The sequence below is a fragment of the Nasonia vitripennis genome, chromosome 2 (genome assembly GCF_009193385.2).
Source record: "Nasonia vitripennis strain AsymCx chromosome 2, Nvit_psr_1.1, whole genome shotgun sequence".
Lineage (NCBI taxonomy): Eukaryota > Metazoa > Arthropoda > Insecta > Hymenoptera > Pteromalidae > Nasonia > Nasonia vitripennis.
The window spans coordinates 4,901,779-4,925,862 of NC_045758.1; the positions used below are offsets into that span (position 1 = coordinate 4,901,779).

Sequence of the window (24,084 nt, forward strand, 5' to 3'; positions counted from 1 at the left end):
CGGAATTTACGCGGTATGATACGGCGCCTTGGGTTTATTTTATTCACCTGATATATCGACGCGGCGAAATTGGAATGCGTTTTATTCTTTTCTTCGCGCTGAGTGTTTTAGGGTTTGGTTACTTTTGTGCGATAATGTACGAGTTTTTGCTCGCTGGGAAGTAATTACGCGCTTTCCGGCCGGTTTAAAATCGCGCGAGAGGCTGATAACCGCGCGGGGGTGTAATGAATCGAAATGGAGTGGGCTTTTACCGTGATTACGTTATTTCGCGCGATAATTAATAGGTTGTATAGAGCCGTTAATGACTTCGGGATAATATACCCAGCTATTAACTTGGTTCGTTACCATTTGCTTTTTCGTATACGCCAAATTAGAGTGGATTAGACTCTTTCATACCGGCGAGATCGATCGCATCATTCCATTACGTTTATTCGACTCATCGCGTTGACCATAGGTACACGGCCGATTATATCCGCGCTATAAAGTGTCCAACGAAAGATACCCCGTGGATAACAATCGTCGGTCGACTCCGACAGCGATCGAGAGGCCGATACATAATTATACCGTGAAATTGGACGCTTTTCAATTTTCCCGGCCGCTCACAACTCTATCATTATATTATACCCCGTGTACGCACACACGTGCGCATAGTGTGCACTTACGTATACGAACGGAAAAGCTTCGGTCCCATTCCGCAGAGAGCTAGCTGCGCACATAAATATCGGGCAAAGCCGACTCTTATCTGTACACACGTATATGCGTAAGCGTTATCGCGCACGACCAGCCGAGTTGTATCAACGCAGAGTCTTCGATCGCCCCACGAGGGTCAGCCCCGAAAAACAATGCCCTTCGAAGAATCCTAGGTATGTACACTTCGAAGAAAGGCGAATTTGTCGCCGCCGCTGCAGCCCTCGGTGTATAATCGCATTATACTGATACCCGTGTGGCCGACGATATCTCCGGACGATATTTACTCGCAGACCATTAGGCATAACGCGGCGGCAGCGGCAGCTTTTGAGCGGAGAACTTAACGTCGGGGGATTCTTGATAGAATGGGGGAGGGGCCGCTGCGCTTGGGGGGATCGATATATCGGAGGGATTCGGGATTTTCAAGGGGAATGCGCAGGACATGTGAACTGATGGCTCTGCGCGCGCGTGAGAGAGAGAGAGAGAGACAGATTGATTTATACAGGCCTTATTAGGGCTTCGTTATCTCTCGTTCTTTCTGTGTATGCCGACGCCGCGGGATTGAGTCAACGAGTTTGATGCATTAGGCTGTGTGCTCGTGTCGCGTGAGTGGATTCATTAGGAGGTACTGCGGGGCACCTGCTGAGACGCGTGCAGCTGAGTAGGGAAAACGTTGCGACAATCTGGGAACTTTTTTTTTTTCAGGAAAAATATCAAGAGAGATCGCGCCTTAGTATCGTTTGAAAAATAGCGAAATGCCTTTTGAGTTATTAAAGCTGTGTGTACGAGGGAACAACGGAAAACTACGTATATGTATGAAATAGCAGCGAAAGCCCTACTCCGATATTTTTCTGCATATTCCATTAGAGTATATAAAGCCATATCTGCCAAATTTGGTCAGCCCGCTCTCGCGCGCGGATAGGAAATTGAAAATATTTCCGGGACGGCCCTTTATCGAATTTCGAAACGCGGTGCCATCGACGTGTGCGCGAAATACTCTCAGATTTACACGCAAAAATAGTCTCGAATTTCGTTAGGGTATCCAGATATAGCCGCGCGCGTGTAACAGAAGAAGAACGTCATCAGCCTCGTACTAGACGCTCGACATCTACGACTAAACAATGCAAGCAACGCCATTAATCTCCCTCGTCCGGCGAGAAAAACGAACTAGCGCCCGCGCACAGACTCGAGGTGCAAAAGTCAGACGCAGAACCAGATGGGACGACGCGTACACACGAGGGTCGGTGAAAGGGGGTGTGTCTCTCTCTCTCTCTCACTCCTATACGAGCTAGTATAGGGGGGGGGGGCGATACGCGGATTAAACTTCCATAAAAGTGTACCGCTTCTTTTCCGCGTTATTATTCACGTATTAGTCGTCGCATATGACGAATGCGCGCACCGTGGCGTTCCCCTGTTTCTCTGATATATAAACTACGTATAGATGTGGGTTAGTCGGGAGAGACAATGCGATCGTGATTTATGCGGACGTACAGGGCTGTGTAGAATATATATGGTCTAGGGCGAAACGGGGAAATTAAATTCCGTCTTTAACCTGCGCAGTGCGCCAGTGGTTTATGCCGCGTGTGTGGGTGTTTTCGAAGGGTACATAGAATTTATCATTCACTCGTCTGTTTCGTATAATTGAAAGCAATTAACGGGGCATTATCATGGGGAGTCGTTAGGGTGATTAATCCGTCGCGCAGCGTGTTTTATCGCCCAAAATGTGTAAAACACACACACACACACACGCACGCACGCACACACACACCGAACAAAATAAATCCCACAGCCGAGTCAACGAACGCATCAAGCGATAAAATCACAAATGGCTCGTAAACCCGGTCCAGATCAGTCTCTTTCTCTCGCTTTCTCCGAGGGGGTGGAAAAGTAGCGTGCGAGCCGAGGGAAAATTCGTCCCCGCGCACATATGAGGGATTCTACGGGAAAAATGCCATTTTCTGGTTGGAAAAACCGAAAAAAAAAACAAATGTTGGGGCACACTCCCGTAACCTTTTTTTTCTTATTGTACATGTTTAGATCCATGCAAAACCAGGTTCCAACTCGTGGCGGACTATTAGCCTTGGTAAGGGCACACTAGCACCAAGCACTTCCGTGTAAATCTAATGACGGCAATTGGAACTTTACAACAAGGGGTGTGGCAGCGCCAAATTCTCAGACCGGTAGGAATTCTATAAGCCGATAAGTTAAAACTTTTACAGCGGAGTGCAATAAAGTCATCGGCTGCCGCAATAAAGGGGCTGTCGGAGGTGCAGCCGAAAGGCCTCGCCGCAACGTCCGAGTGACACTGCGGTCAGATAGCCCTTATGCATTAGTTACATGCCCTTGAACAATGGCTATTTTTCGATGTTGGAACGCGGTTTTGCGTGGTTCTAAACATGTACGATAAGAAAAAAAAGTTGCGGGAGCGTGCTCCAACATTTGTTTTTTTCGGTTTCTCCAACCAGAAAATCGCATTTTCCCGTAGAATTCCCCATATACGAAAAATACAGCTTTGTGCTTATATGTATACCAGCGCGCGGCTCTGCGGGGGTTAATTCGCTCGACACGCACGAGTTTGCCGAATGCGACGCAGCCGCCGATTTTCTTTCCAGCGATCGGAGCACAATGAACTCGGTTTATCGGCTCCGCTGCTGCTGTGTCGTTCGTAGAATTTAAGCGTACATATGTACAGAGAGCATAGTGTTCACTGATCAAAGGCGCGTATACAGTTGTATGTGTCGCTGAAAAACGACGTACACGCGAGGGTTGTAGTGTCGGGAGAGCGAACAAAGACTAATTAAAACAAAAAGCACTTTAGCGCTCGCTCGCGAGAGAAGCTGCAGTATGTTATAGGGTATATAGGTGTGTATAGCGTATACTGCTGTCGTGTCGCGTCGCTCTCGTCGTCTTTGACGACCTCGCTTTTGAGGGCTGATGAAATCGCGTATAGTATACGAGGGACGGATTTAAACTGTCGCCAGATTGGTGTGCGCTGAATGCTCCGCGCTAATTTGGATTCGAGTGTACTGCGACGATCGTTGTATTGAGATATGGTTATTTCGATACTTTGTCGGGGAGAGATATTCAAAGGACTCGCGTACGTTTCGTTGCCTCGCTGCATCCAATTTCAATTATAAAACGATTCGCTGGAATTTTATTCGCGCCGAGCGATGCGCGAGAGTCAATAAGGCTCAACTTGACCCAGTAACTGAAATTTAAACAACGACGAGAAAAAGGTAATCGAACTGAATTAAAAGCCCGTGTAACGCGAATCCGTATTTATCGCGTACACTCGACGGCGGAAAGGAGAGACAGTCGATACATCGATACATGCATCGGATATCCAGGAAAGGACCCTTCCGGCGAGTTAAGACCCTCTCGAGTCTCTCGAAATTGGCCCTCGATGGACGTGTCAATGAGAGCCTTGAATTTTCATCAAACGTAGCTGATTACGAGAGCGAGACACTCGACCGATGCAAATTTCACTCGACCCATCAGCCGATTTTTCAGCCTCGAGTGCACTGTAAACGCATTTCTCTCTATGAGTTTCAAAAGCGCCGGATCGAAATTCCAGCAGCCAAGAAGCTTCCACGATTCTACATTCAATATCGAAACCGCTCCCTGCGAGTCTCGGGAGATCCTCCCGATGAATAACAAAATCACACGCCGAGCGAGCTGTAATCGGACGGACAGCCCTTCGGCGGCCACTAAACGTCTGCGTCCGCGCGTATTAGTTAACTCCTCGGAGGATCATCGCGATGGTTGAACTTTTAAGTGGCGCCGCGTCCTATAGTCCCGTCCAATTTGCCAAGTTTCACGGGGCCGACTTTCGATCGAGCTTCGCGTTCTGTGTGTGTGTGTGTGTGTGTGTGTTTGCTGACGTCGCGGATATACCGTGTATACATGTGTCTACTTGGGAGTTTCAAGATTATCGTGCCGGACGACGTCTGCGTGTTTTTCAAGCAGCTGATGAAGCGGACGGTCTTATGGGTCAGAAAGTATAGTGTACGATAAGCGATGGTAATTTTTGCAGGTCGATGAAACATTGAAGCTCCGCTAATTACTCGCGCTGATTGCGGCGATTAGCGTTGAATTGTTTTCGAGAGACGAGACACTCTCCCTCTCTTATATCCTACGTCTCGATCCGCGCACTGTATAAACTTCTCTCTCTCTCTCTCTCTCTCTCTCTCTCTCTCTCTCTTATTCAGGCTGAATTTCACTCTTAAACATTTATGGACCGAGATTACCTTTACGAGCAGCTGTTAAAGGCTTCTCGTCGAATCTCGGGATGGTTTATAACTCGCTCGCTCGTATTAAAGGAAATTTTTTCAGAGATCATCGCCCGCCTGATTTAACAAATCGCGATACAGCATAAGGAGGTTTCCCCGCGCGTACTATAAGGTCTCGGTAATATTTGTCCGACAAATATGTGACTTTGGCCCGAGTGTTCTCAGGCCGTTTTAGCTCGAGAGCTAGTGCAGCGCGAGACAAGCTCCCGCGCGGCCTCTATTATCTCGCAGCTCTTATCCGCAAGCGCGAGTGTAATAAATCAAGAGGGAAATTCCGGAAAAATTTGCCAGTCGCATATTGGCTCGACAAAATGTTCACAAACAACAACGTGTAACGCAAACTCAAAAAATCGATAATTATACGAAAAACGCCGGGGGACCCGAGCGCGACGAAGTTTGCAAGTATGAGAGGTAATAAAGAGCCGCTCGTATCATCCCGGGGGAAATGTCGTGTCGTCGCGCGCACGCGAGTTATATGGAGAGACTTTGCGTCGACGTCGTCGTCGTCAGTTGATTTTTGCCCGTTCAGACAAAATAGGATGAGAGGAAGAGGGAAGAGGATCGACGGAGGGTTAAAGTGACCGGCTTTTCGAGACGACGAAACTTCCGGAATTGCTTCCATTTGTTTCTCGAGGAGATTCCTCGCCGCTCTACGTATGTGTGTGAGTTTGTCATAGGGATCGATAAGCCTTGGCGGAGAGAAGTTATGTTTTCGAAGAGTAGTCGGGAAATACAAACTTTGCTTATTCGTTTGTCCATTTCTTTTCGCGCTCCGAGAGAAAGAGATAGCGAGTTTACGTACACTCGGAAGTACGATTGGAGATCTCGCTACTTAAGGATGTATAAGCTGTGTACGCCGAACTATTCCTCTGTAAACAAGAGGCACCACTACGCTATTAATTCTGATGTTTCTGCTCATCATCGTACACGCGTATATCCGTTGATTATCGTGGAAAAAGTCATCGGGCGCATAATGACAACCTGTTGACTCGATAATTTAATCGCAACAAAAGCGCAGCCGAGTATATACATATAGTAAAGCGAGAAAAGGTTCAGCAATAAACGTGGAAGGCCGGGATATTGTGTAGTTTACTAATTGTAATGCTGTTTACGGCAGCGTGAATCATACGCGCGGCAGCAGGTGCAACGGGATATACAACGCGGCTGCACCTGGTCAGAAAAGTACAGCGGACAAGACGGCGCTTGTTATGAGAAAAATGAGAGGCGGATTCGCGCGCGATACAGTTATAAGGCTGTATAGAGCGTGATAAACAACCGGCGATTATTCAGTTTGCGAGTTGCTGCAGTATCGCTGTTGTGTGCACGGGCTGCGATAAAAAAGTTGGTAATGGCGAAGCTTGTAGTTTTATCTCTGCGTGATCGAGAGAGTTGTGTAAGCTTCATCGAATTAACTGGATTATTACATTCGGTATATCGATTGGAAACGTCCGCTTTGTAGCGATAAACCTTCCAATTTCGCCGGTTCGTTGAATATACTCTGAACTTTTGACCTATAACAATGTTCTCATTCCGTGGAATGAATTCTGGGGCTGGAATTCAACGATAACGTTATTTTTAGCGACCCATTCATATAATACAATAACGTCATGTATTAACGCATTGAATTAATTCTAACTGCGGACATCTGTTCTCCACTGGAAACTCGCCGAATGCCGTCTGACTTTTTGCCCGTAGCTAGCGGCAAAAAATCCAGACGAAACGAGAGAGACGTTGTCGAAGACAAAATGGCTTGCGCGCCGGTCGACTCAATCCGCAAAAACTCCTCGACGTCGGTTACCTCGTATAGACGACGGCGACCGACGCCGCAACGAGGAAGTAACGAGCCGCCGAGACTCTCGCGGAGAAATCGCGTGTCTTACAGAGACAAGTTTGGATTTTTATAGATTCCGTCGAACGCCGAGGTTATTTTCGAGAAATATTTTGGAGCATGCAGCGGCAAGAACTCGCCGGTCTCCAGATCGACCCTCGCCCCGAGGCAAAAAGCCAGGGAATCCGATAAAACTTGGAACCTCCTTAATTTAAAAACTTTGCTAATACAACTTGCCCGAGTTCATATACCGAGCAAAACAGTAGGAAACAGAAAATCGATCTCAGTGGGTAGAGAGAGAGAGAGAGCGCGCGCAGCGTATGCATAATACTCGTTACACACGGCGAGTTATGAAGCGAATCTCGCACTCGGGCGCTTGCGGCTAAGAGAGAAGCTCTTTGCAGCTAGTTTAGAAAGCCATACGCTGCAGACTCGAGGCGGCTGCTTTGCTCTTGTACTCCTGTGGCTATCGGCAGCTCATCGAGCGCGGGCATCGATGAATTATTCAGCCAGACACGGGCTGTACTAGTACTCTTGATAATTGACTCGCTGATCGGCACCTTTTGCTGCTGCTCTGGCTAGTCGAAGATTGTAGTGAGTTTTCGAGGGTGTATAGGCGGCAGTTTCGTCGAAATTTAAGAAGACGCTTTCGAATCGCTATATCTCGCTCTGATAAGCGGGAGATCAAAAGCCTCTGCACGCAAAAAGGGTTATTAAACCTTACGGTCGATCAAACTTTCTACACGGCTCGCTAAAAGTGTACAGATCCATCTCGGGCAAGCAAAAAGCTCCATCAAATCAGCCGCGCGATAAATGCCAAACTGGAGCAGCTTCTTACACCACTTCTTCCTGAACTCGGGATTTCTCTTAATACTTATACCGCTGCGGCGCAATAACAATGACCGAATCGATCAATTAGCTCGAAGACACCATTCGCGTGTAGAGAGAGAGAGAGAGAGCAGAGAAGCGCGGATTAGGGTCAAACTTTCCGAGAACTGGCTGTTCAGGGGGTCACGCGTCTCCAGCTTAGGTGAGGAGGAAGAGATCCAAGTCTCGTCGTCGTCGCGCTCTGCTTGTTACGCTGCTACGCCTCTTCTTTTTGCATACAAGAAGCGCAGATTGTCATTCGTCATCGCGGCGTCCGGTCGAACTGACTACTGTAATTACAAGGTCGGAATGCTCGGCTCAGCGTGAAAAGCCCTGTTATAGCGGATCCGTTTTCTATCTGTTTTCCTGCGAGCAGTTGGTTGCGCTGCCGCTGCTTTTTGCCCCGTCGATCGCGCTCAAGATCTGCTGCCGAGGATATAGTACAGAGATTTGCGGCCCTTTGTCGGTATACTGTTCTCTCGGAGTCGTTATCGCGAGTCGAAGATACATAACGCCGAGAATCGAATCTATACGAATTCCATCAGCTTTAAAACGAGTTTCTCGAAGCCGACAGGCATGTAATATATGTGCCATACGAGTAATCGCTCTCATTCAATTCAAATGCAGCCGTTACACGCATATACCTGTATAAAGCTGGTCCCCAGACGCCGGCCGGTGTATACACGCCTACGCGGCGAAATCCTCGTATGTGTACTCGTATACGGCGCAATGAGATGGCCGATGATAAAGACGTTCTTAAAGGCCTCTACGAGACATGGCGTGTAGTATAGATGTTGTGTAAATTTTAGAAGAAATTGACTCGAGCGATTTTTTAGTGTATAGTTGGTATGAAAATAATGTACATAAAGAGTGCACAGAACTGTACAAGGGTATAAGAGCCTTTGATGTGAACAGCTTTCGCATCATGCTACGCTTCTCAAGTCCTCTGACGTCTTTTTCAGTAAAATTTTATAACTATCGCATCGTCGAAACAAAGCCATTTTTCCCGAGAGCTCTCGAGAACATTATCAACTCTCCTCGAAGCGCCACGAACAGTCCGGCGCGCGGCGGCGGCGCTTCCGTGTAATCGCATTAAACGACTTTCACCGCGGCTCTCGCACGGGCCGTTGACTCCGCGGCGCGACTGATTTTATTGTCCTCGCTCTCGTGTGGGCGTTCTTGACCTTGCATGCTTTGCGAGTAAGTACGTGGCGCTTGCCACTACTGCGGGACGATGAGACTCGAGATGTAAACGACGCGAGCGTCTTTTGCGCGATTTTCTTTATTTATTCAATGCGGTTTTCGCCGAACGTTCCTCAGAAGCAATATGCCGCTCTAATCCCGGGAGTACTGATAAAGACTCGCGTTAATTACTAACGTCAGCTTGCATCGCGACTCTCGAGCACATCCCGAATGTGTACCTAGTATGCACACTTCCATCTCTCACGCTGACACGACTACTCATATTGCGCGGATCTGAAAGGCTCGTCATCTTGGAGATTCGATCGGAGCGAGCGAGCGATGCAGAATTCTTGCCAAAAAGCCAGAAGCTGTTATTCCGCCGAGAGGGAAACGAAGCCTCTCGGCTCCTCGCGAAACTTGCTACAAGTCGTTTACATCGCTGGGCTTCCGGATTGTATTTTTAGCGGATATGTAGACGGCTTGTGATCGGTCTTATGTGTATAGATGCGATTACGAAAATTGAAATTGCAGGGCAGCGAAAATAGGTGGCGCGCGGGCACTTTCTTCTTTCCCTCTGCACTATTCGCGAGACACACTGACATTTAAGCGAGTCGCCATCCATGCTGGGCCTGCTGCTTGATCGGTTCATGCTATGACTGCTAAAGTCTCCTTGGTACACGACCATCCCCCATTGCAACATTTAAAAGACAAATTATATTGCCGACTCTCGCTGCTGCAAACTCGAGCGAGCCCGGATTAAGATTCGTTGCGCCTGACAGTAGACTACTGCTCTAGACGTCCAACTACTTCGTGTAATCTGAATTGTAACGCTGTTTCGTATAACTCCGGGCCAAACTGCATAATCAACGGTGCCAGGTTTATTAGATCTTGAAAATGTAAATACGCAGCAGTGCTGACGCGTCTTTCGACTCGAGATCGTTAACAGAATCGCTGTGCAAAATGCGGAAGAATATCGCGTTTCAACGAGAGACAATCGAGCGCACGCGCGATCCTCCGCGGGAAGAATAACCCTATATTATACAAGCCGCATTGCCACGACAAATAAGGCGACAAAGGCCGGCGTTTTAAACCTCCCGACAACATTCTAATTGCTGCTGATTACGCGGCGGAGGTGAATATTTATGACGTGAACGCTCTGGCGTGTGTGTACTGAAAAGCCGACGAGAGGAAGGGGGAGAAAATCCCAGCGCGAGTATTTTAATAATTCGTCATCGCTCGGCATTCGACATGTGCGTGTGCCGCCGTCTAGTAGGTTCATACAGCCGCGTGTGGGTGTGTAGCTCATTAAGCTCTCATTAGCGGAGGGATTTCTCTCTCGGCGGAGACGCGGAAAAGGTGTCTCTGTAATTTCACCTCACTCGCTCTCTCTCTCTCTCTCTCTCGCTCCTGCGATATACGCTGAGCTGAAATTCAAGCTCTTATACCTTCTCGTGTCTCATTTTGCCGTCATCGTCGTTGGTTTTCGCTGCACTTTCTCGCAGGAAGATCAGACTCTGCGATCGAGCGGCGCCTCTTGCTATATATAGGGGTTCAGCGCGTTTCCTTGCCCTTTCTCGTGCGTTACGCATCAAGTGCCACTTGCTAATTAAGAGCTCACCGATACACGGCGAAAGGTGTATTAATTTTGAATCGGTTTGAATATTCATTGGAAGTCAAAGTGTCCGCTTGTTTCAGATTGGCTGTTGCATAAAACGTTCGATGACCAAACACCTCCTGCGCGCTGAACTTTGTCTGTGATGCAAGTTTGACCTATACCGAGCTTTTTCGGCGCTGTCGCTATTATTGTTGATAAGGACGCTACTGAGGGTGAAGGGGCCAATAATACACATCAGGTGGCGCACGCTTACCCCTCGCACACTCGAGCTTTTCAGCATAGCCGCGAAACGTACTCCCGTTCGACGCGTTTTACGCAGTTTAATCGGCCTCTTAGACACGGAATGATTTGTTTAACTCGCGGCGCGGAGCATACTCCCCTTTAAACGAGAGAGTTTCGCCGCCGTTAAATTGCTTCGTCACGAAAGTAATCGCCGGCATTTACTCGCCGCTTTCGGTTAACTCGATCGCGCGCTGTATACAATGCTCGGATATCGCGTGTATTCTATAGAGGGTAATTTTCATCAAACTGCTATAGCCGACGATTAATCACGACCGAACTCGTGGGTGACATCTTTCCGCGCGTCTATCTTTATTTCGCTCCCCTGACTTTCACTTGTATTGTGTCGCGAGAGACTTTTCTTCCGAGCGCCCGGCTCTTCTGCACCTTCTATGCGACTTGCGCGTGTGTTTTTATCGTTTTACGGGTTTTACGAGAGATTGAATGAGTCTTCGAATTTATTTATCGTCAGAGGGTTTATTTTTGATAAATCGGCGTCTTGAAAAGTTTGAAGCTCACAGCAACCCTTTTGAACCACAAAATGCAATTCGATCGTTAAGAGGGAGCACTCAAGATCGAAAAGTAAATTTACTTTCAATATAACCGATCCTTGCGCGGATATAGAGAGGAGCATCCCTTTGTTCCGCCTCTTTCTCTCCATTCATCCATTTTTCTCCACCTAGCTCCCAGCCTCGGCACGATATCCCCGCGTTCCACATCTCTCTCTCTCTCTCTCTCTATACGAGTGTTTTCGAGGGGGCGATTTTTGTCTCCCGAGAGCTATAGCGCGATGATTTACGCGATTAAGAGCGCATAGCCCACCGCGGAGTTGTACACCGAGCGAAACTCGGACGCACAGAAAGAGAGATGTACGAAGCGCGATTGGCAAGGAAGAGAGGATGTGCGCGGGCGATATCGGACGAGGGTTTTATAACGGCTCTTTCTCTCGATCTCGCCAACAATGGCTGGTCAGCCATTGTTTTCCAGCGCCGATGACCATAGTCATGCTGTTACCACTTTGCTCTCTTTCCCGCTGAAAAATACCCGCCGCGCCATATCGAGTTCATCCTTGATTGCGGGACCGCTGCTCGCTGACTTTTATATATACGTGCAGCAGCGCTCTATCCTTTTATTACTTCGCGGTTGCGGAGGGAGAGTCGATCGCTGCAAATCGATCGGAAATTTTTTAAATTACAGGCCGCTCCGATAGCTCGCTTTTACGCGCGGAATACGTGCCCACGTCCCAATTTTTAAAGTCGAGCTATTCGGGGATTATTCCCGCGGCGCGCGTGGATTGCTCTCAATTTGATGGAGATTTCATCGGCTGCCGCGCGCGAATTGAGTTGCTCCGTATATAGGTCTTTTTTTATCGTTTTGAATTTTCGCAACAAACACGACGTAGAAGATAATTTTAAAAAATCACTTCGATTCCACCTTGAGAGCGCATAAAACGTCCAATGATACCTCTCAGCTGCACGAATTTTATTATTCTCCGCGATGTGCCTCACCTCTCCCTCCCCCCCCCCCCCCTCTCTCTCTCTCGCGTCTGGAAACTGGGTCAGGAGTTCGTCAAACGTCACATCGGCGAATATCTTTTATTTACCTCGAATTCGCGCCCCCTGTGGTCGCGTACAACAGAGCACCGGCGTAATTGAAGTCTCGTATAGCTGTGCGGCCCCGACTTGTTTCACGGCGAAGCTCGCGCGTTTTATGGGGTTTTCGCTGCGAAAAACGACGAGGAGACACTGTGCTCGACGATTTTATGACTCTGTCGCGCGAGGTGTTTTTTACGAATCCACGTCGTTCCCTATATGATTATACTCGAGTTCGAATAAATCGATCGCGTGTATATCGACTTTGCTTATTGAATATTTAAAATACGATCGCTGAGCCCCTTTTAGAACGTAGTATTTTTCAACCTGACCTCTTTCTCGGCAGAATGAAGCTGTTCGAGGAAGTATTTTCAATTCCGCGCAGCTCTTACTGTCCGTGCTTGCTATTTATACGGCGATGTACGTACTGTAGCTTTGCCTAACAGCCAATTAGGGACAGACCTTTTTTCAAATCGTATATTTAAAATCAAGCTCGTCGTCCTTGTCGCGCATACGCGCGAGCTTGAATGAAAGAAGGAAGGAAAAAAGGGAGCCTCGTCTGTCTGGGCGAGAGGAAAACGATGATGCGCACTTGCCGCTGCGCAGTCCGTAGATACAGGGAATTCTATGGGAAAAATGCGATTTTCTGGTTGGAGAAACCGAAAAAAACAAATGTTGGGGCACGCTCCCGCAACTTTTTTTTTCTTATCGTACATGTTTAGAACCATGCAAAGCCGCCTTCCAACATCGAAAAATAGCCATTGTTCAAGGGCATGTAACTAATGCATAAGGGCTACCTGACCGCAGTGCCACTCGGACGTTGCGGCGAGGCCTTTCGGCTGCACCTCCGACAGCCCCTTCATTGCGGCAGCCGATGACTTTATTGCACTCAGCTGTAAAAGTTTTAACTTATCGGCTTATAGAATTCCCACCGGTCTGAGAATTTGGCGCTGCCACGCCCCTTGTTCCAATTGCGGTCGTTTGATTTACACGTAAGTGCTTGGTGCTAGTGTGCCCTTTCCAAGGCGAATAGTCCCGCCAGGCGAGCTGTGCTGTATACGCGCAGCGGTAGCCGCGAAGAATAATCCGATGATAAAGCAAAAGTTCGCGCGGATTAATCCGCCCCCGACGAAAAGCGTCTGCAGCCTATGGAGCAGCAGCGTGTCCTACTATAATACGGCACGTGCGGCCACGAGTATATAGGTATACATATAGTCCTTGATGAAGTGTCGAAGGAGTATAGCAGCGGCATCGAGGGGTAGAGCTATATGGGCTCAGGGCCGCGCTCGGCAACAATGAGCGCAAATGCACAATGCGTATGCCGGTAAAACTTGACAAGCTGTTATACGCTATATGTGTACCGATGATAGAAGGGCAGCGACGCGTAGCTATTCAGGACAAGGCTCGATCGAAATTCACTCGTGCAAATTGTCGCGAGGAATTAATGCCGTTACTTCGCCGGCTATAACCGTAGAGTTTTAGAGCTAGTATACAGCGGTGAAAAATCGGCCGGGAGTTTTCAGCGTCATTAATGCCCGACGTTGCCGCCTCTCTCTCTCTCTCTCTCTCACTCTCTGCGCCGTAGACTAAAAAGGATCCTCCTGACGGCGGCGGCGGTAGAGAGCGAGGCAGTAGACAATAACTCTTTTATCCGCGGCCGAAGGCGCGTGGCGCAGGAAAATTACTACGTCGGCTCTCCCTCCCTCTTCGCAGTTTGTTGTGTCGCGGCTCCGGCTACAGCTTTCTCTCGTCGGCGAATATAAAGTCGCGGCCGGCGATGTCAGCGAGGAGGAGACGCCTATCTTCATCTCGGCATCGTCGTCCTTTTCTTGCAGCGCGACAATTTTTCTCTCCCTTTTTCAAACTTCTCGAACGGCGGCGTTAAGGTTTTCGCATCGGCTGACATCTGATGCTTTTATAAGGACGAGCCGTTTTCTTTGCGTATAGCGATTAATTCGTTACGGTTCGAGAGAAGATATCCGCGCGTTAAGCTGTGCGGCTGCTCTTTCCGACGCGTATTGAAGCAAAGCACAATGCGAAGATCGACGAGTGCGATATGCGCGTGAACTAGTTCATATACCGCTGGCAGTTAGCGATAAAACTGGAAAAAAATGAAGTTGTTTTTTTTAAATACCCGAAGAACCTCGTTCGAAAAGATCCCCGCAGTCTTGGTATCAGCGAAGCCGTCACCTCGATACGAGACGATCGCGTATACAGCCACTCCTCGGGAGCAATTGCCCCACAACACAGAGATCGCAGCTCCTTCGCTGCATACCTGCATTCAGCTCTCGCGCGACAATTCACGGCTTGGCGAAACGAAATTCGCGCGCGTGCGGTGCACTGCATGTGCCGACTGCAGAGTTGTGTGTTCTCTCTCTCTCTCTCTCTCTCTTTCGTCTCCATGGCGACGACCCACATTCCCTCATAACTTAATGAATCGCTCCCTGTGATCGCTTTTTCTCTCTTTTTTTTGTAACCCATGTACATCTCTCTCGATTCTCTCGCTCACAGTGTGACTTTGACGTAAAATTCGGAGAAAGGAGGAGAACAGATTTAAGCGTCTCTCTCACTCTCTTACTCGCAATCAGCGAACTTTTCGTATACACTGCAAGTCGAACGTGCGCTGACGCCGTAACGAAGTTCGTTGTTCTATCTCTCTCTCTCTCTCTCTCTCGGTGCAGCTTTGTTTTGAAAATTTTCTCTATCTTGGCTCCGTTCTGTTTTTGTTGCGCTGATGCGAACTTTCGCGTACGGTCGTTTAATTGAAACGAGAATTTGGCTCTACGCAGCTTTCGCGATTGATCAATTCACTCGGCGCGCGAATCGTCGAGTCGAGAAAAAAGTTGCTCCGTATAAATTTAACGCAACCCTGTGCTGTCTTTTAATCAAGAGAGTATAAGGGGGTATCGTAAATGTAAAGCAGAATCAACGCACAATTTTTCCGCGCGCATATCGGTACCGGCAAAGCTCCCCAAAGCCCGTCAAAATTCCGAAACCCATTCTCATTCCCATCGCGCATCGGAGCCAGCTCCTAAGAGCCGTAAACTCAATTCAATCTCCGAAGCCCGTCGAGAGAGCCGTCAGAGATCCTCGAAATAACTCGTCGTAGCCAAATACACGCGGTATTAACGAGCGACAAGAGCCGCCGACCGTAAACTCGCATAGACTGCTGCTGCTGCTGCTGCTGCTTCTGTATCTCTTCTCGCGCTTCTTGGAGGCCTCGCGGATCGATCAAGGCCCCCGTGGCACTAGAGTGTCTTCGAGTGCGCGCCGCCGGCAGAGACGAGGGCGGTCGAGGGCTGCGGCAGACTCGACGGCCGACAGACTTGTAAACAGAGCAGCTGTGCTCGACGTCAAACGCCTGGCCTTTTTACGCCGGTCGAGCGTCGGTATATAGACCGTGGCAGCGATCAATCGCGAAATTGATGAAAGTGGCACACGCCGAGATATGCTATATGTAAGAGGAGCACAACGAAGAGCTGCTCTCTCGTTCAAACGAAATTGTTTTTCTTTTCGGGCTTCCTTTTTTTCCCCTGAAACCGAGAGACGAAGATTAATGCTAGTCGCCTCGCCCGGAGCTGAGACTAATACCTTTATTATTCCATAACACCAATTTTCACCCCCTGCTAGGTGGGAGTGCGGCGTCGGCGCGACGCGGCTCAGTCAAGTGTCCCGACAATGCTCGGCGCCAATAATACCTGGTTCTATATACCCGACCGCATTTCGTTTCTAGGTACAGCGATAACGGTACAGCGCACCCGCATCTCTCTTATATAGCCCCCCTCATTAACATTGTCTTTCGCGTCGGCAGAAGAATGCGTACCCGTAACGGAGACGGGTAGGTGCACCCGATTTACGATTGCCTCCTAGGTCAATGTTGTTAAGTCAAGGACGCTGTGCAGGCGGTCGTAAACCATAATCCGCTGTATGCGTGTGCCTGTGCGCGCGCGCGCGCGTGTGTGTGTTGCTTTTCAACGCCTATTATTATGAAACGGGTGTCTCGTTTTGGCTACTACGTCAAAATTATTAACTAAAGGTATGCGTGTGCGTGTGTGTGTGTTGCTTTCCAACGCCTATTATTATGAAACGGGTGTCTCGTCTTTACAGCGTCCTTCGCGCCTACCCCCTTAATGCTCAAATAAAAGTCCGAAAGCTCTTCAAAACTTGGGCCCATCGACAAAAAACCCCATCGATACGCGCTCCTCGGAGCATCGACGTCTCCTTTAATAATTCTTTCTTCAAACCCACTTTCACCCTACTCCACTCTCACGATCTTGGCCACGGCGGGCGCGTTTACCCAAGCGAAACTTATTCGCGCCTACGCGCTTCGCGAACTTTCGACGCGACACACACACACACACACAGCTATACATGCAGTCGCTCGGCGCCGTCACGCAGCTACTTATCCCGACGAGGCAGAGACGATAAATCGCGAGACGACGACAAGGAGAAGAGAAAAAAAGTACACGAGGGCACGTACGCGCAAGTTTCCTTCGAAAGTCCCACGAGAGAGAGAGAGAGAGTCGTCCGTTCGTGCGCGTGTGTGCGAGATGAAATAATTCATCGCCCGCCCGCGCGAGCACAGGTATACAGCCCTCGTATAATAGAATGTTTGTTAGAGAGAGAGAGAGAGAGAGAGAGCGCTTTTCCCGGATTGTAGCTGTCTGCGAGAGCGCGGCTGATGCGCGTCGAGATGAGAATTAGCGCACATAGGCGAGGGGAAATTTATTTTGTCGCCGGAGAGTCGAGCGAGGCTGATGAATCGTGGCGATTCGCTTTGCTAAGCGCTGCGACAATCGAGTATGAAAAAGTCGCGTGTTACCTATGATAATATGCGCCGTGTGCTTTGGGCGGCGGGGGGGTACTGTGTACAACTTTCTCTTTTATTTCGACGAAACACGGCTTGTGAGTGTACATACAATTTTTCCCACAGCTGCGACGGATATTCGTAATTCGCAAAGTCCGAGACATTCGCAAGCCCCGTGCACAGGATTATCCTTTAAACGCTGCAGCCGATAGTTTATTGTACTCGGCTATAAAAGTTTCGGCTTTTCGAAGGTGGTCTGGGTCTGGAATTTTGCCTTGCCACACCCCTTGAGGTGTCGGTGTGGCGGGGTTGGGATGGGGTGGGGGGGGGGGTGGAGGAGGCGGAGATGTCCCTTGGAGCCGTCGCCCCGGTGTATCGAAAATTTCGCGCGTATACCTGAGTCTGCTCTGCAGCGATTTTATTGGTCCGTTTGCGCATCGCAAGTGCAAGAATCGGGGCCCGAGGACCCCTTAAATAGATCGGTTCGGGCAGTGCAGAACATTAGTCTCTCGGAGTTGGTCTTCAAGAAAGCTCTTCTAGTCGGGACATCGGTGTGTAACCGGACAACGCAAGTAGAGGTTCTCGTGTTAACAGTAGAATAATCGAATCATAAGAAGATGGCTTGCAGTGACTATTTCAAATTCACGCGGTTCGACGAGAGTCTTTTTTCGGACGAGTTGGGTTTCGATCCGTATGACGAAAATATAAAAAAAGAAGACGAATTGCTGCAGGGCATACTCGAAGAGATCTTCAGTGAGTGTAGAACGAGTGGCGAGACAGTGAATTGCGACCAAATTAAAAGCTTCATACTGAAGCGAGAGCCCGGTTTCGCGCAATTCTTCTCAGCAAGAGATGACATCCCGCTTCTCTGGACATTTGTGCTGAGAAATTACCAGTATTCGGCGGAGCTGCTGCTGCGCTTGGGCGTCAACGTAAACGAGTCCTGTCACCACGAAATTGCGCTTGACGATCTGGACGAAGCCAAGAATATTCTACACGTACTCCTCCAAATGTTCCCGTCCAGCTGGAACGAGCAGTTCATCGCTCTGACACTGGATAACGGCGCCGATTTTCAAATCTGCGACTCCAGAGGAAAAACTGCCCTGCATCACGCTGTGGAGTGTGGCAGAGTACAAGCGGCTGAGTTGCTTCTTGCAAAAGGAGCAGACGTTAATGCCGTTGACGGCGAGGGCATGACGCCGCTTCTCCTAGCAGCCTGTGGTAAAAAAGCCGAAGAGCTGCTGCCCCTTCTCCTGGTGAACGGAGCAGACGTCGGCGTCAGGTATAGCGACGGCCGGAACATATTGCATGAATTGGCCTGTGCTAGTGAAAGCCATCTCGAGAAGCTGGCAAAAGCATTGATCGACAGAGGCGTTTCGCTCGATGACCGAGAAAATATCAGGCAGTTCCAGCCGATCCATCAAGCCGTCCACGAGGGAAATCTCGAAATGGTGAGTATAAATTTCGTGCGCAGTGCGACTCGACTTCGAAATCGATTGTAAATTTTCCTCTACTTACTATCTGATTCTTTCTTTTTCAGACGAAGCTGTTCTTGGACCACGGCGCGAACGTGAATGCGCTGGCGGCGGACGACGAGACTCCGCTGCACATCGCGGCTGCGAATAAGAATCTGATAATAATAGAGCTCTTGTTGGAACGGGGCGCGAACGTCGATCTGAAAACAACACTAGGCCGCAGCGCGTTGCACAACGTGCTCCGGACTTATAAAATTGAGGCGGAAAAGTACGCCGACAAGCAGGGCGACCCTAACGCCAAGCGCGTGTTTTTCCAAAGAAGTAGCCAAGCCGACAAAGTGGTGAAGTTGCTGATTAATCACGGAGCCGACTTCGCCGAGAGGGACGACGCAGGAATGAACATCCTGCACTACTTGGCATACGCCGCCGTCGAGCATATCGCGCTAGCCAAGGTCATGATCCTGAAGGGCGTCTCGCTCGACGACAGAGATGTCGTTCACGAGTACCAGCCGATACACGTAGCGGTTCGCGAGGGAAAGGATGCTTTGGTAAGTACACGAGAAAATTTCACACTTCTTCGACATTCCGTTCGAAATTCAATCTCTAACATAATCCTCGTTCATTTTTCAGGCTACGCTCTACTTGAAGCACGGCGCGGACGTGAATTCGCCGGCGAAAAACGACGTTTTTCCGCTCTACATAGCAGCGGAAACCCATAACTCGCCATCGGTGTTGCTAACTCTGCTGAAATACGGCGCGGACATCGATCAGCAAACTCTGGAAGGTCGCACGGCCATGCACGTGACCTCCAGCAGATGGTACAACAACGAGCAGAATATGAGAGCACTCCTGTCCGTGGACGCGGACATGTTCATCCGAGATAGCAGCGGCCAGACGCCTCTTGACGTCGCCTTTCATCCAACCAGAAGATCTCCAAACCTCATGTTTATGATCAAGACGTTAGCGCTGAGGGTGGCTTGTCTGCAGCCGAATGACAATCGTCGTTTCTATCTTCAAATGAACGTGCGCGATTATTTCGAGGACTGCTCCGAGCAAATCAGAAGAATGAAAAGGTCGAGAATCGTCGAGGGCTGCACGCTCTTCGACTTGCTGACGAAATGCCGCTGCAAGATAGCACCGCTCATGAAACACCCGAGATTCAAGAGAAAATACGAGCGATGCGATCTCCAGAAATTTCCAACATATTGTAAAGATATCATGAAAGCTTATGATAACGTAAAAGAAACTTTTCTTGTAATCAAGGAACAGGAAGGCGACTGTAATGATTCCTTTCCTTCTGGATTGTCAGGTAACGCATCCATGAGCGTAACTTCCAAAAATTATTGCCCCCACTGTGATTTTCAAAAACTCGTGAGCGCATCTCGGGGCAGCGGCAGTATTTAATTACTGACGGGGCTGTCGAAGGAGCGGCCATATGTTTACTTAGGATTATTATAAACGAATTTTAAATAAATCTATACGTCTTAAATTAAAATACATGCTTTAATTGATTAACCCTTGTCCAACCAACGTTTTTACGGCAAACAGAATGCTTTCACCTTTCCTCGTATCAAGTGATCAGATAAAAATTATTAGAAAACACACTTGTATGAATTCTATTAATGTAACTTTACAGTGATGTTGCCTCTCATCGGCCTTCTGATAGTTTTAGAGATAAAATAATAAGTGTGATTCCAACTGATTCAGCAGCCTCTGGCATTTCCAAAATGGTGTATGTCAACTATTGAGAAAATTCAGTAGTGTGTTAAACATCGTATCGTAACGATTCATTTTTCAGATTTGAATGTTTCCAATAACTTTTGAACTAATAGCGATAAAGTAGTTGACACGTACCTTTTTGGAAATGCCAGAGGCTGCTCAATCAGTTGGAATCACACTCATTATCTTATCTCTAGAACTATCAGATCTGGTATTAAGACCCAAAAGGCCGATGAAAGGGAAAATTTGGAATTTTGACATTATATCACTGTAGAGTTACTCAACAGTAATAGAATTCATACAAGTGTGTTTTCTAATAATCTCCAGCTGCTCACTTCATAAAGTCTATGAAAAATCGTCTATGAAAAGGGCAGCCATATGTTAACGATTAACATACAGCTATTTGATATGTAACATACATCATGCCTATGTTAACAGTTAACATAATATACGTTTGCTGCAATATTTCTTTTCTCTCAGTGTACCCTCTGGTCTGGCCCCGTCCCTACTTCCGACGCTCGCCACAAGAGGTCGACGCAATTCCCTCTAAGACGGCGCTCGGGCCCATCCGACGCGTGGGAGTATAGGCAAGCGAGAGAACAAGCGGTCCGCCATTTTGAGCGCGAAGCTTCGCGAATCTCGTCAGTCTTGAGAGAGCCACGCGAGAATGCGGACGAGCCGCTTTACCGAGTCGAGTGCATATTATTAAACTGAAAATTCCGCGCTTAAACCTATATACGGAGGAGAGCGAGAAAAGTGCGTCTTTTTATCGCTCCAAGAGTTGTCTGCATTTTCAAAAGCATCTCTTAACCAAAGCTCGTCGACGAGCTTCTTCTCCCACGATGCATAAAGTCAGCGTCAGTAGCAGCACGACGAAGCTGGATCGCGGCTACCTAACGTTCAGCTACGATCGAACTCGCGGTTCCGATTACTATCCGTTCCGGTACACCACCTTGGACCCGTACGACGACGAAGACGTGAAGCGCTACGACGGCCTGCTGCACAAGGCGCTTCTCCAGATCTTCCGCGAGGACTGTCCCAGCAGCGACGGCGAGGGTAAGCGACTGCTTTGCGCCGCCGAGCATACCGATCGGGATAGAGCGATCGAAGGACTCGTGCAGCTGGAACCCGGCCTCGGCGAGATATTTCCAAAGGGAGACAAATTCTCGCTCCTGTGGATCGCGGTTTTGCGATGCTACCGTCAATCGGCCGAGCTGCTCGTTCGCTCCGGCGCCGACGTCAACGAGCGCTGCGGCACGAAGTTGGCCCCATTTCTCAGCGAGGCCATGACCATCCTCCACCTGATACTGCAGACCTACCCCTCCGCGTGGAACGAGCGATTTATCCGTCTGCTCCTGGAGCACGGCGCCGACCTGCAGGCCCGAGACTCCCACGGCCAAACCGTCCTGCATTACGCGGTGAAAATCGGCCAGGTCAAGGCGACCGCGCTGCTACTCGACGCGGGGGCCGAACTCAACGTCGCCGACATAGACGGCAAGACGGCGCTGCTCGAAGCTGCCCGCAGCAGCGAGTCCAACGAGCTGCTGCCGCTGTTGCTCGAATACGGGGCCGACGCCAGCGTCAGGGACAGCGACGGTAGGAACGCCCTGCACCACCTGGCGATGGCCTTCCAGGAGAGCGTCGACCTGGCCAGAGCGTTGCTCGCCAAGGGCGTCTCGCTCGACGACAGGGAGCATCGGCACAATCAGTATCAGCCCTTGCACTACGCTGTTCTCAAGGGGAAGAACGAGTTGGTGAGGACTTTTTTGAGATGATCGGTCGGTAAATTTAAGATAAATTAAAAAAAAAAAATTTAATCAAGCCTCGTTCCTTTTTCAGGTGAAGCTATTCCTCGCGTACGGCGCGAACGTGAACGCGCGTTCGAAGGGCGAGGTATTCCCGTTATACCTCGCCACAGAGTACAACAAGCCGACGGTCCTGCTAACTCTGCTGAGTCGCGGCGCGAAGGTCGATCTGCAGACAAGCTGTGGCCGCACCGCGTTGCACAGAGCCTGCGCCAGTCTGCACGCCAGTCACAGCAAGGAGAGCTTGAAAATGCTCCTGTCCGTCGGCGGGAATCTCTTCTTCGAGGATCAGGCCGGCAGCATGCCCTTCGATCTGATTCGCGAGAAAAACATACAGAATCCGATGATCAGGCTGGCGCTCAAGACGCTGGCGCTCAGAAACGACAGTCTGCAGAGGTCGATCGAGTACAAGCACAAAATGATCATCTCGCCGTACCCGAGGTTCTGGAAGTACTACAACAGCTGCGTCTATCAGATCCGCAAGTTGCGAGGTACGTATTTCATCGGCGAGTACCGGTTCATCGACCTCCTGACGAAATGCGAGTGCCGCATGGCCGCGCGAATGCGGATCTTCGAGAACCAAGGTAAGCTCAAACCTTACGAGTTCAGCGATCTTTCCTCGGCTAACGAGGCCGATGCCGTCGCTCGCCGACGGGACCTCCTGGAGAAAATGTGCAAGAGGACGATCTCTCGACTCTCTAGTTTCACTGGGAAAGTATTCGGATCGCTGAATGTTTTTTCGAAAACTCGCAACAAAGGCACACCGAAGAACCTGCAGAGCGAAGACTTTCAGCGCGCGTACAGGCGATACGTCGTCGACGTGTATTCGAGCTATGCCGACGACCTGCTCGAGGCTTTCGATCGAGCGCTGCATCACTACCAGTCGGTTCCGGAACAGGAGGACCTCATCAACGAAGCCGTCTACGACACTCTGTCTTGGATAATCGTGAGGAGGATGGCTCTTTACATTCACGCTTGCGAGGAGTGCGAATTTAAGAGAATCGCGCACGAGTCTTTGGGCTTCGGCGACGAGTACAATTGAGAATAACGCACACTTGTACTGTAATTTTTATACTTTGAAATAAAAAGCAAAAATGTACCAATGCATCGTGTTTGTTGAAATTTATTCACTTCGTCGAAAACAACCGCACATCTCGCGCATTCAGAGATACGCGTACCCATCTCTCATCAGCGTTCGCAAAGCTTTCCCCTATCTCAGTGGCTGCTCATTACGGCAGTCTCCGCTCCAGCTTGCATTTCGCGATGCGCTCAGGGTAATTAATCCTTTTCCTTTGCACACACGTGACCGTAGTCCGACAGGTCCGCGAAACTATCGCCGTTATACGAGGAACTTTCCTACGGGATGCTGTACAGTGAAAAGTCATTCAATTGAAGCATAACTCGTACGCGGTGGCTATTGGACGAAAGCTCATTATAGATCTCGAGAGCTTGGTTTCGCGTTTTATGATCGTCGCTCTGAAACTCGAAAATCCTTGGTAACTCGGACGACACTCGGCTGCCTGTCTGCAGCAGTCTCGAAAGGGTCCACGCTGGAATTCGCGTATAAACGCGTATAAACGTATCTTTCTATGCATTCGTACGGCTGAGCTTGCAGTCAGCGCTCTTGGATTGCGCAATGAGCCCTCTTTGTTAGAGACGGGAGACGTGCGTACGCACAAAGGAGCCTCCTCCGTTGAAGGTGACGCGCGCGACACTCGGCAAGCTATAGCAGCGGCGCCCTTTGCCTTGGAATCTATATTCAGGTATATACGGAGATAGTCGAGAGGGGAGACGCTTGTGGCTAATTTATCGCGCGTGCGAGTATCGTCGGATGGAGAGAGTGGCGCCGAGGAGATTTATTTTCATTTCGGGGAATATTTACGAGGTAGTAGTCCGTGGGTAGTCGAAAAGCCAGTGGATCCGAAAATTAAGCGCTTTC

At 49.3% G+C, this 24,084-nt stretch overlaps 2 protein-coding genes across 2 annotated transcripts; both read left to right on the forward strand.

Annotated features, from left to right (window-relative positions):
* The first annotated feature begins 17,633 nt into the window (after nt 1-17,633).
* On the forward strand, nt 17,634-20,116 carry LOC107980626 (ankyrin-3-like). The gene is made up of 3 exons (XM_031923174.1): nt 17,634-18,597; nt 18,687-19,169; nt 19,252-20,116. The coding sequence occupies exons 1-3, from the start codon at nt 17,764-17,766 to the stop codon at nt 20,023-20,025; spliced, it is 2,091 nt and encodes a 696-aa protein (XP_031779034.1). The 5' UTR covers nt 17,634-17,763; the 3' UTR covers nt 20,026-20,116.
* Nucleotides 20,117-20,330: 214 nt separating this feature from the next.
* Nucleotides 20,331-23,261, forward strand: LOC107980652 (delta-latroinsectotoxin-Lt1a-like). Its single transcript, XM_016981659.2, has 2 exons — nt 20,331-22,094; nt 22,180-23,261. The coding sequence occupies exons 1-2, from the start codon at nt 21,183-21,185 to the stop codon at nt 23,185-23,187; spliced, it is 1,920 nt and encodes a 639-aa protein (XP_016837148.1). The 5' UTR covers nt 20,331-21,182; the 3' UTR covers nt 23,188-23,261.
* The last annotated feature ends 823 nt before the right edge of the window (nt 23,262-24,084 follow it).